General features: G+C 34.4%; 1 protein-coding gene and 1 non-coding gene across 2 annotated transcripts; both read right to left on the minus strand.

Annotated features, from left to right (window-relative positions):
- Positions 1 to 1948: 1948 nt before the first annotated feature.
- Positions 1949 to 8383, minus strand: LOC21394532 (3-isopropylmalate dehydratase large subunit, chloroplastic). The gene is made up of 15 exons (XM_024171348.1): positions 7903 to 8383; positions 7673 to 7810; positions 7400 to 7570; positions 6740 to 6892; positions 6557 to 6625; positions 6340 to 6456; positions 4995 to 5069; positions 4560 to 4637; positions 4360 to 4455; positions 4026 to 4075; positions 3502 to 3556; positions 3223 to 3354; positions 2788 to 2835; positions 2545 to 2703; positions 1949 to 2354 (listed from the first exon to the last, which is right to left on the minus strand). The coding sequence occupies exons 1-15, from the start codon at positions 7948 to 7950 to the stop codon at positions 2214 to 2216; spliced, it is 1530 nt and encodes a 509-aa protein (XP_024027116.1). The 5' UTR covers positions 7951 to 8383; the 3' UTR covers positions 1949 to 2213.
- Positions 7092 to 7194, minus strand: LOC112093256. The gene has a single exon (XR_002902971.1). It is a non-coding gene; the product is annotated as a U6 spliceosomal RNA (small nuclear RNA).
- Positions 8384 to 14868: the final 6485 nt, after the last annotated feature.

The raw sequence follows: 14868 nt of genomic DNA on the forward strand, positions 1-14868 counted from the left end.
TTTTTGCCCTCTTGTCATGCAAGTGACCCGTTTGAAGGCTCTAAATTCTCTAGAGTATTCTTTAAAGGTTGGAATCAAGTAGAATACTTTAGAACATCTCAAAAAAATCAAGACCCTTTGGAGGAAGGTTAAACTTTCTAAAATGTTCCGCAATGTTTTAGAAGGTTCTACAATAGTGTGGAATGAGCCTAGAAAGATCTAGTACTTTCTAGAAGACCCCAGAAGCCATTAGAAGTCTCTAGAAGTTCCAAGAGTACTCTAGAACTTTCTAAAAGCTTTAAATACATGCAATGTGCTAGTGGGTTATAGAAGTTTCTAGATATGAATAGAATTTCCTAAACTTGTACAAATGTTAAAAAGCATATTAGAAGTTCTAGGCTTGTCATCTTTCCACAAAGTTTTAGAATGTCCATTAGAAGGCCTCTTGGCCTATAAATAAGATGAAAGATCCTAATTTGGGACCAACCAAGAGAACTACCACACTTTACACTCCTTTTCTTGAATTAGTAGAGTTCTCTTCCATCAAAGCTTTTATTCTTTGTTCTCTAATTCTTTCCCTATCTGTTTGCCTAAATATTTGGGGTTAATAATGCTGACTTAGCATTAGAGAAGTACTAAGTGCCGCACGGTCGCGTTGCAAAAAAAATTGGGTTGACAATTGGTATCAAAGCCGAGCGATTGAAATGCATGAGGGCATGCAACTGCCGATCATCAATTAAGAACAGGAGTAGCATAAAGCCGCGTATACACCAAGCACTCACGTGGGAGCGAGCAGGTAGGGTAGCAGGTTTCTTAGACTACGCCAAGCACCCACAACAAAGCGAGCAGGTAGGGTAGTGCATTTCAGTTGAGGTTAGAGGTGGAGAGTGCCACACCATTATTTTTATGGTGACAACGATGGGATCGGTAAGAATGTCTAATTGTAGAAAACATAGCGAAGATAACTTGTTTGTGTGCTTGCTCAAGTAGAGGAGGTTAAACGGGTGATGAAGAAGATTTCAACTTGATGTGGACTAGAGCAATACTTTGGGGTTATGGGAGTTCAACAAATGAGACGCGGCATCTTCATCGCGAGCTTAGGTAGGGGAGAATGTCACGAACCGCGCATTTTTGCCCCATTGTCACATAGGTGACTCATTTGATGGCTCTAAATTCTCTATAGTATTTATTTAAAGGTTGGAATCAAGCAGAATACTCTAAAACATCTTAGAGAAATCAAGACCTTTCAGAGAAAGGGTGAACTTTCCATAATGTTCCGAAATGTTCTAGAAAATTCTACAATAGTCTGTAATGACTCTAAAAAGATCTAGAACTCTCTAGAAGACCCCGAAAGCCATTGGAGGTCTCTAAAAATTCTGAGAGTACTCTAGAACTTTCTATAGCTTTGAGATACATATAATGTATTAGTGGGTTGTAAAAGTTTCTAGATACTAGAATGTCTATTAGAAGGCCTCTTGGCCTATAAATAGGATGAAAGATCCTCATTTGGGACCAACCAAGAGAACTACCACACTTTGTACTCATTTTCTTGAATTAGTAGAATTTTTTTCCATCAATGCTTTCATTCTCTTGCTCTTTTCCTATCCATTTGCCAAGTATTTGGGGTTAATAAGGCTGACTTAGTATCAAGGAAGTGCTAAGTACCACGCGGTCATGTTGTAAAAAAATCTTGCCGTTACAATACACTTGCTGCAACTTTCTTCATGGATTCTTTTTAGTTAGCTTTACAAAATGCATATGCCTAAGACCGTTTGGTCTAGTGATACCTGAGGGGTTTGAGGAGAGGATCCAAGTTTGATCCCGTATTTTATATATATATATGCAGAATAAATGATTTCAAAGTCCAAGAAAAAGTAAATACATATTGAAGGCATTAAATAAGAACGTCTCTTTTCACTATCTTTCAGAGGGTTCTTGATAGCGAGAGGGGAACACACCGATCCCGAAATAACAATAATTTTGATTTATACTAACAACAGCAATTCCTTTAGTACACACGTCAAGTTAAACGAGGAACTTTTTATTCAGAACAACACAGCAAACCAAAGACAATTTCTAAGTCGATATCCTAAACAAGCATACGACAGATCTACCACATTGTACGACCTCAATAAACATGCTCCCTTGGTGAGAAATAAAAACTCAACCACTCTTTTTAACTTTTATATTCACCAAATCAAAGTACAGCTTTACTTTTATGACATTTTAACATCTTACTGCAAGAACTCTCTTGGGTCAGTGACATAGCCAGTCAATGCAGATGCTGCTGCTGTGTATGGCGAAGCAAGATATATCTGGCCTTCCTTGTGTCCCATTCGTCCTGGGAAGTTACGGTTGGTTGTCGACACACATACCTGTGGTGCAAGGACTAACCCCAGTCAAATAGTTGTAAAATGGAGCATGTACTGAGTATAACATATCGGAGGATTGATTGTCGACCAGAATAATCAGATTCGACCAGAGTATGTATAAATAGTAGCAAAAGAGTTCGTGTTTATTCATTCCTATGCTGTTCTAACAATAGAAGTAAATACGATAACTTGCCTTAGGTTCATTCATGCGGGCGTATGTGTCTTTTGGACCACCCAAGCAAGCACCGCAACTAGGACTTGCGGGTGTATCACAACCAGCTTCCTCAAATATCTGGGAACAAGTCTTTCCACCGGATCCCGGTACCGGAAGAGTATAAATGTCCAGCCAAACCTGTAAATTAAGTTGATTTACATAAATTTCTTCCCATCACAAAAATCCTACATAGCACAAAACTTCAAGTTGAGAATGACAAACCTTTTGGGTGGCAGGGACAAGGAAGGTTGGAACTTTAACCTTTTTGCCCTGTAGATAAAATAAAACAAACACATCGTTCAGCCTAACCCTAAAAAAGGGAAATGGGAATTCAGCAAAATACATTTGAATGTAGTCATTGATGGAAATTACTGGTAGGATTTTATCAGAATGATTTCACAGTGCCATCACCAGATAGTTGGAAACCATTAAAAAAGTGCTAATCATATCTTAAAAACCTAATCCCATAACTACAACACTCCATCTTGCTCTCATGAAAGAAACAATGCACGACTCTATGCATTAAGGAAGAAAAGCTGCTCAATAAGACCTAACTGCAAACAAGTATACTAAGATGAAAATCAATTTGCACAAAGTGCTGGTATCAAACGGAAACATGGACAAGCAGAAGAAAGTAGTAGAGATATGACTTCTTACAGACGCTAGAAAAAGTTTTGCAGCAGCCATAAAATCCTCTGTTTTACCACCAGTACAAGATCCGATATAGACTCTATCAATTTTCACGTCTTTGCACTCTCTTGCTAAAGCACGATTATCAGGAGAATGAGGCTGAAAATACAGGTTTATCAATTAGTCGGAATGAAAATATATATTAGCAATCTGTGAAGAACCAAAGATACTCTGTGCTGTAAGAAATTAAATTTATCCCTTGACATAGGATTGATAACTAAAAAAAAGCATGCAGAACTTTTTCACCTTTGCTACCAATGGCTCCAGTTTTGAGATGTCAAATCTGTACTCGGAAAGATACCTAAATGCAAACAAAACATACTTGTGAATAGAACTGATTTGAGAACTTTTCCAACAAATAGATAGACATAAAATAATCGTAGAAGAACTCAAAAGTTAGTCAATTATTAATTCACTTCCATTCCGAAACAAGTTCCAATAGAGAAAAGTACAACAAATCCAAACTAGGAAATCAATAATAGATAAGTAGAAGTCATCCAAAGTAATTGTGGAAAAGAATGAGGAAAAATATTATATTAATTCCAATAATTTACACAAGAAGGGCTATATATACACGAGTTAGATAAACTCATAGGATAAAAGAACTTATCCCTAATTCTGTTGTTAGCCGGTCACTTAGAATCTAGGAAATAGATAATCACATGATCCCTAGCCCTAGCCAGTCATAATCCTTAGGAGATAATGCTTGCTTCTAGAAGATAATGTTAAAGATAATGCGGTTATTTTCCACAGTAATCAATATTGATTACCTTGCTTGTGCATCACTATACACAGGCTCATAGGGTACAGATGTTTTATCCTGCGCAAAAAAGAGATGAAAGTTAAAAACAAAGCCAGACTGCATAAATGTACCACATAATGAAACAAAAATATAGAATAGAAGCATAAAAGATTAAGAGAACAAAAAATTGATAGAATACAACCAAACACCTGTGACAAGAAAAATATATATGATGAGGCTTAGTTTTGAAATATCTATATGTGTGTGATGTGCGTTCTCTTTTTTTGTTTTTTTGGTGAGTGTGTGTGTGTGTGTGAGGGAGAATGTCGACTAAATCTCACATGATAATCTAATGAACTTACCTCCAAGTATTTGTAAGTAGTAGTATCTGCAGGGACAAGACCATTCTTTCCCCCAGCTTCCACAACCATGTTGCACAAAGTCATCCTCTCTTCCATCTGTCGAGGGAAGATGATTAGTACAATTGAAGTTAAGTTTTTAAGACCGAAAACATGGAGTTTTCTCATGTCCTTGAAGTGAAAAATCTTTTGTAGTATCTTACATTTAAACTTTCGACGGTTGTGCCGACAAACTCCATAGCTTTATATGTTGCACCAGCAACAGATATTTCGCCAATAATCTGCAACAATGGAATTCATTATCTTTCTTCTTCTTCTTCTTTTTTTTTTTTTTTTTTTTTTTTTTTTTTTAGATAACTTAGGGTGTCTAGACCTCTTTCAGCACCTGACTAATCCCTAAGGGTGTGTGTAATCCCTAAGGGTGTGTGTAGACCCTCCTATCCAAACACACCGGGACAAACTGAGGGAGGTACCCCAATGGGACTCGAGCCCAAGACGTCCCGCTTGTAAGGTGAGGTCCTGGGGGTTGCTTAAGTGGCTAATGCATTATCAAAACAACAAAATGGTAATGTAATCTCGCAAAATCAAACTCCATAGCTTTATATGTTGCACCAACAGCATGATTTCAGTGAACTTACTTGCAAAATCAAATCTTTGGCCATAATGTAATCTGACATTTCACCATCCATTATGAACCTCAGAGTAGGGGGCACCTGCAAATTTAAAGAGGAAACACGGATAATTATAATTATATCAAAAAAGAACTGAAATAGCACAAAAAAATAACTCTGCAGAATATTACTCGTAACCATCACAAGGAAATTGTTAGGCCTCCTATTACGTTGGTCTATTCTAGGAAGAGGGGCAGGAAGGGAATACCGCAGGAAATAAGGGAAGGAAGTGGAATTAGGAAAAGAGAGGCTGACGTGTCGAGTTAGTTATAAGTTGTTAGCTAAGAGGTATTTAGGCAGGAGGGTGGGACGTGAGGCAGGTGGTCTGGTAATTGAGTATTTTTCTGTTTCAGACCTTGGAGGCTGGGAACCTCGAATTCTCCCATTTCTATTTTTCCTTGGTTCATTTCTATTTCCATTTTCTTTCCTGTAATTCTCTAAGAGGAATTCACCTAACTCGGAGATCTTGTTAGTTGAATTAATAAAAGGGACCTGTCTAAATTTCTAGAGAATCCACTTGCTTCCATTTGTGAATCATTGAACTGTGCAGGAACGCAACAGAAATATGGTAGAACATGCATATCTAAGAAATGGTATCTGTCATCCTCCATTTTTTTTTTTTTTTTTTTTATCTTGCACTACATTCTTTGTTTTCCGCATAAATTTAAAATTTCTTATTTAAGAAACCTATGACAAGTTCTGGTTGATATTTGTGAACATGTAGCAAGAAACAAAATCAAGAACTTCCAATTGCAACAACTATGTCATGAAAATTTTCAAGGATCTGATGTTGGAAAATGATACAGATCAAAGAAGAGACACAGCTAAAGGATGTTAGATCCTGCATTACAACTAAAATGGAAGAAATTTAGGGGGGGGCAAAAAAAAAAAAGAGCAAACCACAAGTTCAGTACCGACCACTGAAATTTCCATATCAAACATGCATAAAAGTAACAGAAAAATTTCATAAAAAACAACTCTCTCCCTTGTAATCAAATTATAAGCTTAGCTAATTGTAGATCAGATTACCTCAGAAAGTTGTGCTCTATCACTATCCTACCGTAAGTTGATCCTCAACGAATTTCATAACAGAAAACTTAAGAGACGAAAGCACCAGGACTACAATGGAAGCTAAAGAGGGAAAAAGGGCCAACCTTAAAAGTGACTTGACATCTATAATAGAAGCGAAGAATAAAATATCTATATACACCTATGTATGCAGAATCATATACAATATATGCATTGTGTTTGCATTTATGTATGCACGTATGAATAAATGGATAAAAAACTAAAACTTCATCAATTACAAAACCTTGAGCAGAAGCTTCCCAGTGCCCAACACAAAACCTGCATCAGTGTTTCCAATTCCAGTAGCAAATTGGCCAAAAGCCCCAGCGGTGCAGGTGTGAGAATCTGTACCTAACAGGACCTGGAAACCATGGTAGAGTTTTAATTGCTCTACATGGATGTCACATAACTATTTTATGAAAAAGGTACAAATAAATCATCTAAAACTGAAGAAACTGCACCTCTCCTGGTCTGCAATGACCTTCTTGAGCAAGTGCAACATGGCATACACCTTTATAATCCGGGTTAGCCTGCAAAGTATAAATGAAGCCCATTTCAACATTAATAACCAAGAATAAAAGGCATTAAAGTAGAACAGCAAAGGCGCATAATTGTGAGACTAGCTAGCAAGTAGCAACCCATACCTTAAAATTACTCAAATCTTTGATATCATAGAAGTACTTGATATTTTGTTCAGTGCAGAAATCCCGCAAGATGTCCACATTGCGATTTGCACGTTCATCGCTTGTAAATATATAGTGGTCTGGTATGATTACAATCTTTTCACGGTCCCAAACCTTAATTTCAAAACAATTAGCGACAATATTAGAGGAAAAAAAATCATTCACAATCTAACTTGTATCATCAATGGAAACATAAAACAAATATATATTTAAAAAATCAAAACCGCAAGAACAATGTGATCTCGTTGAGATTTACTAAACGAAATCTCCCAACTTCAAAACCACTTTTTTTAATTATTTTTTTATAAGCTTTAAAACTATGGACCATTTCTCGAATTTTTGCTTGTCATCCTTCCGCATGGCATGCAAATCATCTCTCTATTATTCCAATTTTATTCCAAAACCACATTATACTCACTAATCAGAAAGAAAAATTAAATTTATCATATTTCTCAAATTTTCTAAAATGAACTACTCAAGCATTAACTTTCTGTTCCAACATTACAGTGACATCAAAAACATTTCAGCTACTTCAAATCAATTCAGTATAAACTTGTTCAACACCACGTATTCAAAAACTTAACCCAAATTCTTACACAAAGAGGTAAAGAAATCAAATACCTTAGCATCCTGGCCGAACTCTTTCTTGAAAATTCCAATGGAACCAGGGCCACAAACATCGTGGGTCATCAAAATATCAACATTAACCCAAACATTCTCCCCTGGGCTCAACTGGGGTTTCTCAGAAGCCCTAGCCAAAATCTTCTCCGTCATCGTCATCCCCGTCTTAACCTAAAAAAAAAAAAAAAAAGGAACCAAACCCATCTTCAAAAACCACAAAACAAAAATACCCATTAACGTAAATATATGTACATATATACATATCTATCTAACCGAGCCAGTGGTGGCGGGCTTGCGCTCCGATTGCTGAGGCGCCATGACGGAGCAAATCTTCTTCGAGACTGTTGTTCTCTTGCATCTCTGAATCGAAAATGGAGACGACGAGGACAAAGCAGAGAAGCCCAACTCTTTCTGGGATTCAAAAAAGAAACAAAATATAAACGAGCGTCATCAAAATTTTTAGTGGGAAAATGAGATCATTTATGGAAAGTAAAGAAATTGACCTTGTTGATGAAAGGAGCTGAAGTTGGGGCAATTGCAGACGAAGCCATAAGTTAATTTCGGCGAATTTCTGCGAAGAGAATGAATAAGAAGTAAACAGTGAATTGATTGGCAATGTTTGTCTCTGTGTGTTTGGGTTTGTTGTTGTTCTGAGTTTAACTTAACAGAGGCGGCGGCGGCGAAACTCAGAAGTGAGTGGGAAAGCTTGGCTTTGACCGGGATTTATGATATGAGTCGGAGATTGTATCGAATCAGATGCCGCTCGTTGGACGTGTCACGTTGCAAAAATAATGCACTCTCTTTACAAAAATTTCCCTAAATATTGTTTTTTGTGTCAATTTGCCCCCAACCTCTCCAAACGTGCCAACCACACACCATTGTCCCCCTGTCTAATTCCCTCCAGAAAAATTGATAGAAACCTCGGATGTTTTCAATATAAAAGAAGCTTTTTTGAACCCTTTATAATGTTCCTCTGTGACCCCTTCCTTATTTTCTTCCATATAGGGATAGGGATGTGAACAACCATTTGTTGGGTAGTGAGGTATGTGGGGAGCTGAAGCTCGCAACCTAAATAATAATCTCATTCAGTGTGAAAAGTATATAGTTAAAATTCATCAATAGATTCTAAATTTTTTTCTCTTGTAGTTAATTTTATCTCATAAATAGTTCTTAAATATAATAAGGGCATGTTTACTTATCAAGAATAAGGAATGAGAATTGGGATTCAGAATCAGCTCTATGTTTACTTACCCATTTATGTCTTAGAATGAGAGTGAGAATGTGTGGGCCCCACACCAATTTAGAATTGAGAAATGAGATTGACACTCCCCACACCCCCACCAGATTGTCACTCCCAATCTTGATATTAAATACAAAATTACGAATTTACCCTTAATTTTTCTCTTTTATTTAACTCTTTAGAGTTTATTTCCTCCTTTTTCTCTCATCCATTTACCATCCTCTCTTCCCCTCTTCTTCTTCTGCCGTGGTTCTTCAATTTACAAGTAAGCCATAAATCATCCTCTATTTTTGTTTTTATTTTGCTTTTTTTTATTTTTATTTTTTTGTTGAACACGTAGTTTTGTTGAACATGTAGTTCCCCTCTTCTGCCGTGGTTCCCTTAATGCTTCTAGCTTTTCAGTTTTTTTCCTTCTAGAGTACTAGAACAGCAAAGCTAGTACAGCTTTTCATCCTCTATTTTTGTCTTCTAGCATTTTTTTCCTTCTAGAGTACTAGAACAGCAAAAACAATGGCATGTTTACGAGTACTATAACATGTAGTAATGCTTCTAGGTTTTTTATCCCTCTTTATTTCTTTAAATTCTTATATTTATTTTATTTTAGGAATTTCTACTATAAGATTAGAAAATTGAAACTATCAATAATTTTTATCTCTCTTTTTTTCTCGTGATTCTAGTACTCTAGTTTTTTATTTTTTTTATTTTTTATAATTTGATTCTTGTGTTATGCCTATTGTTGTTCATTTTTATAATATACAATGTGGTACTAAATATAATTTTATATGTTGATAATGTAGAGTAATCATGTCTAGACTTCTAGTACGAAAGAAGAGAGTGGTTGTAGTGATAAAAGAGATAGTTATGATGTTACAAATGATTATGGTTGTGTGTGCTGCTATGTGTACCTATGTTTCTTTTTATTATGAGCGAATGATACAAAGTCCAAAGATGGTTATAAGGGTTTATCAACAATTAGGTCATTTGTATGATTTGGTTTACGAGAGTGATATCAAGTGTGTGGCACAATTAAGAATGGATAGAGAAACATTTAGAAGATTATGCAAGCTTCTATGCGAGAAAGGAGGTTTGACAAGCACAAGAAATGTATCTATTGAGGAGATGCTTGCAATGTTTTTGCACATCCTAGCACATCATGTTAAGAACAGGGTGATTAGTTTCAATTTTAAGAGATCCGAAAGAACGATTAGTAAATGTTTCCACGAGTGTTTAAAAGTAATTATTCGGTGTCAAAAGGAATTTTGGAAAAATCCAGAACCAGTTTTGGAGAACTCAACTGACCCTAAATGGAAGTGGTTTAAGGTATGTGTTCTCTTTTTTTATCATTTTGAAAAAATTTGTTTTGAATTATATTTGTGTTCTTAAAATTTTATGCTTCTTTTTCATAACAATGTAGAATTGTTTGGGAGCATTGGATGGAACGTATGTAAGAGTTCGTGTGCCGGAGGCAGACAAATGAAGATATAGAACAAGGAAAAATGAGATTGCTACTAATGTTTTAGGAGTTTGTTCACAAGACATGCAATTTATATATGTCCTACCGGGATGGGAAGGTTCAACGCACGATATGCGTGTGTTAAGGGACGCAGTGACTAGAAGAAATGGTTTAAAGGTTCCTAACGGTAATTTTATACAACAACACTAAATTTTTTTTAATGACATTATATTGTTTGTATATTATCTATTTGCTCATTGTTTAATATTGTTACTTTTTATATTGGTTGATAGGTTATTACTACTTAGTAGATGGTGACTATAGTAATGGGACCGGTTTTCTTGCACCATTTAGAGGACAACGTTACCATTTAAGTGAGTTTAACAATAGAAACCAACCAACTTCGGTGGAAGAGTTTTTCAACATGAAGCACTCAAGTGCTGGGAATGTTATTGAGCGGTGCTTTGGATTATTGAAAATGCGATGGGCTATACTAAAAACTCATTGCTTTTATGACATAAAAATACAACGATAAATAATTTCTGTCTGTTGTATGTTACATAACTTTATTCGAAGAGAAATGGCTTATGACCCTATGGACATTGTGTACGATAATGATCCAGCACAACAATTGAACAATGAGACGGAGTTTATCGATTCCATCGAGACATCTACCAAGTGGACTACATGGAGACAAAATTTGGCACAAGAGATGTGGACTGAATGGCGAGCAAGTAGAGAATAGGATTAAGGATTGACTTGTTTGAGAATATTTTTATTATCATTTTTGTGCATTGAGCACGTTATATTGGCATGTTATTAATGTTACATACTATTGTTATGGAATTCTTCAATTTCAAGATTTATACAACTTTGTTATATGGTTTAGTTATATTTTATACATGACTTGTTCATTTCTTGTTTAGAATGAGTTCCATTCCAGCTTCTTCAACTTAAAGAGGACAAGGTCTAAACAAGCATTATTAGACAACACAACAGGATGACACACTAATAGAGGCATTGTTCGAATTGAGTCAAAATGCGATGTGGCAGGCTGATTGTGGTTTTAAAAATGGGTATTTACTTCAATTGGAGACTATGATGGGACCAAATTACCAGGTTGTGCCATCAAAGCATCTCCTCATATTGAATCTCGTGTGAAATGGTTTAAGCAAAAATATTGTGCAATGATAGATATGTTGTCTCTTAGTGGGTTAAGATTGGACAATGATAAGATGATATTACAATGTGAAAAAAATGTGTATGATGAGTATGTTAAGGTACGTGTAATAAACTTTTTTCACAATGGTTGATACTTGGTTATTATTTAGTGAATTAACAAATGTTATTTAACTTGTTTAACATAAGCGAAAAGATGCTGCTGGTTTATATGGAAAACCTTTTCCTCATTATTACACTTTGGGTGAAATTTATGGATGTGATCGAGCTATAGGCATTGGTGCTGGAAATGCAGATGATGATGAGGAAGAGGTCCGCCAACAAGATACCATGAATGTAAATTTGGGTGTTGACTCAAATATGAATGCATTTGAAGAGAATTTCATGGAAAATGATATGTGCTGCAATCAGCAACAAAGTGTTCAACAGGGCCAACCATCTGAAAGCTCTCCAAGCGTTTCCACTCGCAAGACAAAGACCAAAGGTAAAAACAAAGACAAGATATTTGAGAATATGTGCTCCAACATTAGGTTGATGGCTAAATCTGTGGCAGCAATGGTACCCAGATTAGATGGTCTTATTGATGTGCTTTCCACTGCTGACAAGGATTTAGCTGGATTACAAGCCAACTTGTATCAAGAAATACTGAAAATTGATGGCTTAGATGATGATCAAGTTCATGATGCCACCAATATTTTAGCAACAAAGTATGATTTGCTACATGTATTCTACAACATTTCAGATCAACTCAAGAAGGGATACATCCTCAAAATTCTTAGTCGTGGGGTTTAAGTGTTAGATTAGCCAATTATTAGTTTACTTAAATTATGTTGGTACTTTGAATTATGCTTAGGATATATTTTTCGATTTATGACTTGGAACTTCTTTTTGAAAGTTATATGAATGCATTTGAAGAGAATTTCATGGAAAATGATATGTGCTGCAATCAGCAACAAAGTGTTCAACAGGGCCAACCATCTGAAAGCTCTCCAAGCGTTTCCACTCGCAAGACAAAGACCAAAGGTAAAAACAAAGACAAGATATTTGAGAATATGTGCTCCAACATTAGGTTGATGGCTAAATCTGTGGCAGCAATGGTACCCAGATTAGATGGTCTTATTGATGTGCTTTCCACTGCTGACAAGGATTTAGCTGGATTACAAGCCAACTTGTATCAAGAAATACTGAAAATTGATGGCTTAGATGATGATCAAGTTCATGATGCCACCAATATTTTAGCAACAAAGTATGATTTGCTACATGTATTCTACAACATTTCAGATCAACTCAAGAAGGGATACATCCTCAAAATTCTTAGTCGTGGGGTTTAAGTGTTAGATTAGCCAATTATTAGTTTACTTAAATTATGTTGGTACTTTGAATTATGCTTAGGATATATTTTTCGATTTATGACTTGGAACTTCTTTTTGAAAGTTTATGACTTAAAACTTAGTTATTTTGTTCTTATTTTATTTCATCATCATATTCTTTTCTTGAAATTGAGTTAAAATTTATTGAGAAAAATAACTTAGATGATTAATTAGGTGTGATTAAAAATATCTAATTACTAGTTAGTTATTCTAATATTAAGATAGTTAGCATAATATACAATTTTTTTTTTTTAAGTTCAACACACAAAAATCTACTAAAGGGTAAATTTATAACAGTTTATTCCGATTCTGAGTGTAAGTAAATGCATGAATATGATTAGGATTGATTCCGATTCTAATTCCTGGAATCTAAGTAAACAACTTATTTTGACTCCGATTTCTGACTTTGATTCCTACTCACTCTGAATCATGTCCACTCCGATTGATGCCCACTCCGATTACGGATAAGTAAACATGTCATAAGTGTCTCATAAATAGTCACTCTCTTAGATTTTAGATGAAAATCGTTAAATTTATCTCAAAAATGGACTTTAAACTTTTTCTCTCTTTAAAAATAGTTATTTATATTAAAAGTTGTACTAAATTTAATCCATAAACCTAAAAATGACAAAATTAGTTAGTTTGTTAATAAATAGATGTAAAAAATTTAAAATATGAGAAGTTGTACCAAATGTAGTCCCCAAACTAAAAAAAAAAAAGTAATGCTATAAACACTTATTAAATTTTTAAATAACCTAACATAAACAATACTATTTTTTATTTTTTGTAATAGTAAAACAATTTTTTTTTGTTTTTAGTCTTTTTTTTGGGAACCTTTTTCCTTTAATTTGTTGTTGAATAATTTTAACAAATGGGTGAGATATATATGATTATTGTTTTCTTTGTTGAATTCTGAACATGTTGGGTTTTAACTTTTTGTTTTGTTTTGTTATAAATTAAATATGTCTGTAAATTTTTTTTATAGAAATTTGTTTTTTATTAAGAAAGTAAAAAAACTAAAGTGACTGATTAGGAGGTCAAAAGGTTAAAATCGGTATAACACAAAAGATATTATAAAACTATACGTTTTTAAAGTTATTATTATTAAATAATAATAATAATATGATAACATTTATTAATATGGTCGGACAAATATAATCCCTCAAAAAAATTATGGTAACATTTATACATGTGTGAATAAATAAAAAAGAAAACTCAAATATGTGTAACAACAAAACTAATTTTGGTTTTTTTATTTATTTATGAACAGCATTTGTTGCAAGTTCTCACATTTAATTTTTGTTTTTTTTTTAAAAAAAAATAACTAATTTTGGCATATTCTCAAACGAGGGTGCAGTTGGCATATTGAAAAATTAAGGGCCAAGTTGATGTTTATGATAAAATTAAGGGGAAATATTTGTAATCCATTTATTATTCTTTTTCTTCTTGTTTTTCTTTTTCCTGAAAATTGAATCCGTTAAGTTCCCGTTAATATTCAAAAATTGTATTACCTATGGACTTAAGATTTAACGGTATAAAACACGATCATGCTCAATATCTTCTACTAAAGAATTCTGACATTTTCGTTCCCCACCAGAAAACAAAACAAAACAAAACAAAACAAAGAAAAAGTATAGAACTTGTTTAGATTGGCTTAACAAAAAAGCTGGTTTTAGCTTATTTATTTCTAAAAATGCTTTTGAGACTGTTTGGATAGACAATATAAAAATGTTTTAGCCTTTTATAAGTTCTTTTAAGATAAGACACCTCTTAGGTGCTTATGAAAAAAGAGTTCATGAAAAACTTTTTATTGGCCTTTTTTAACTTTTTGTTTGTGAATAATAGACTTAACCACACGATCAAAACATATTTATATCATCAAAATAGCATTTAGATCAATGCGGAGTAAAAATGATCGAGAACATACCTCTGGCCATTGATGCTCCCGTGCAATCTGAAATGGAGTTTTTCTTCTGAGGATTATGGTGCTTCTAAAACCTTTTCAAACTTAGTAAAATGATGGTGTGATACTGAATACGAGAATTGAATGGCCTTAGGGACCCAATCGCGCTCTATATGTAGACTCTGTCAATCAAATAGTCTATCAAAATTCAATCCCCATGTCTACGGGATTATGAGCGAATTTAGGAAATCTAAAATTGATGCAATTCTGATATAATGGAATTTATGGGCCACCGATCTATGACCTGTTCATACCAAAATTGGC

Source organism: Morus notabilis, unplaced genomic scaffold (genome assembly GCF_000414095.1).
Source record: "Morus notabilis unplaced genomic scaffold, ASM41409v2 Scaffold542, whole genome shotgun sequence".
NCBI classification, from domain to species: domain Eukaryota; kingdom Viridiplantae; phylum Streptophyta; class Magnoliopsida; order Rosales; family Moraceae; genus Morus; species Morus notabilis.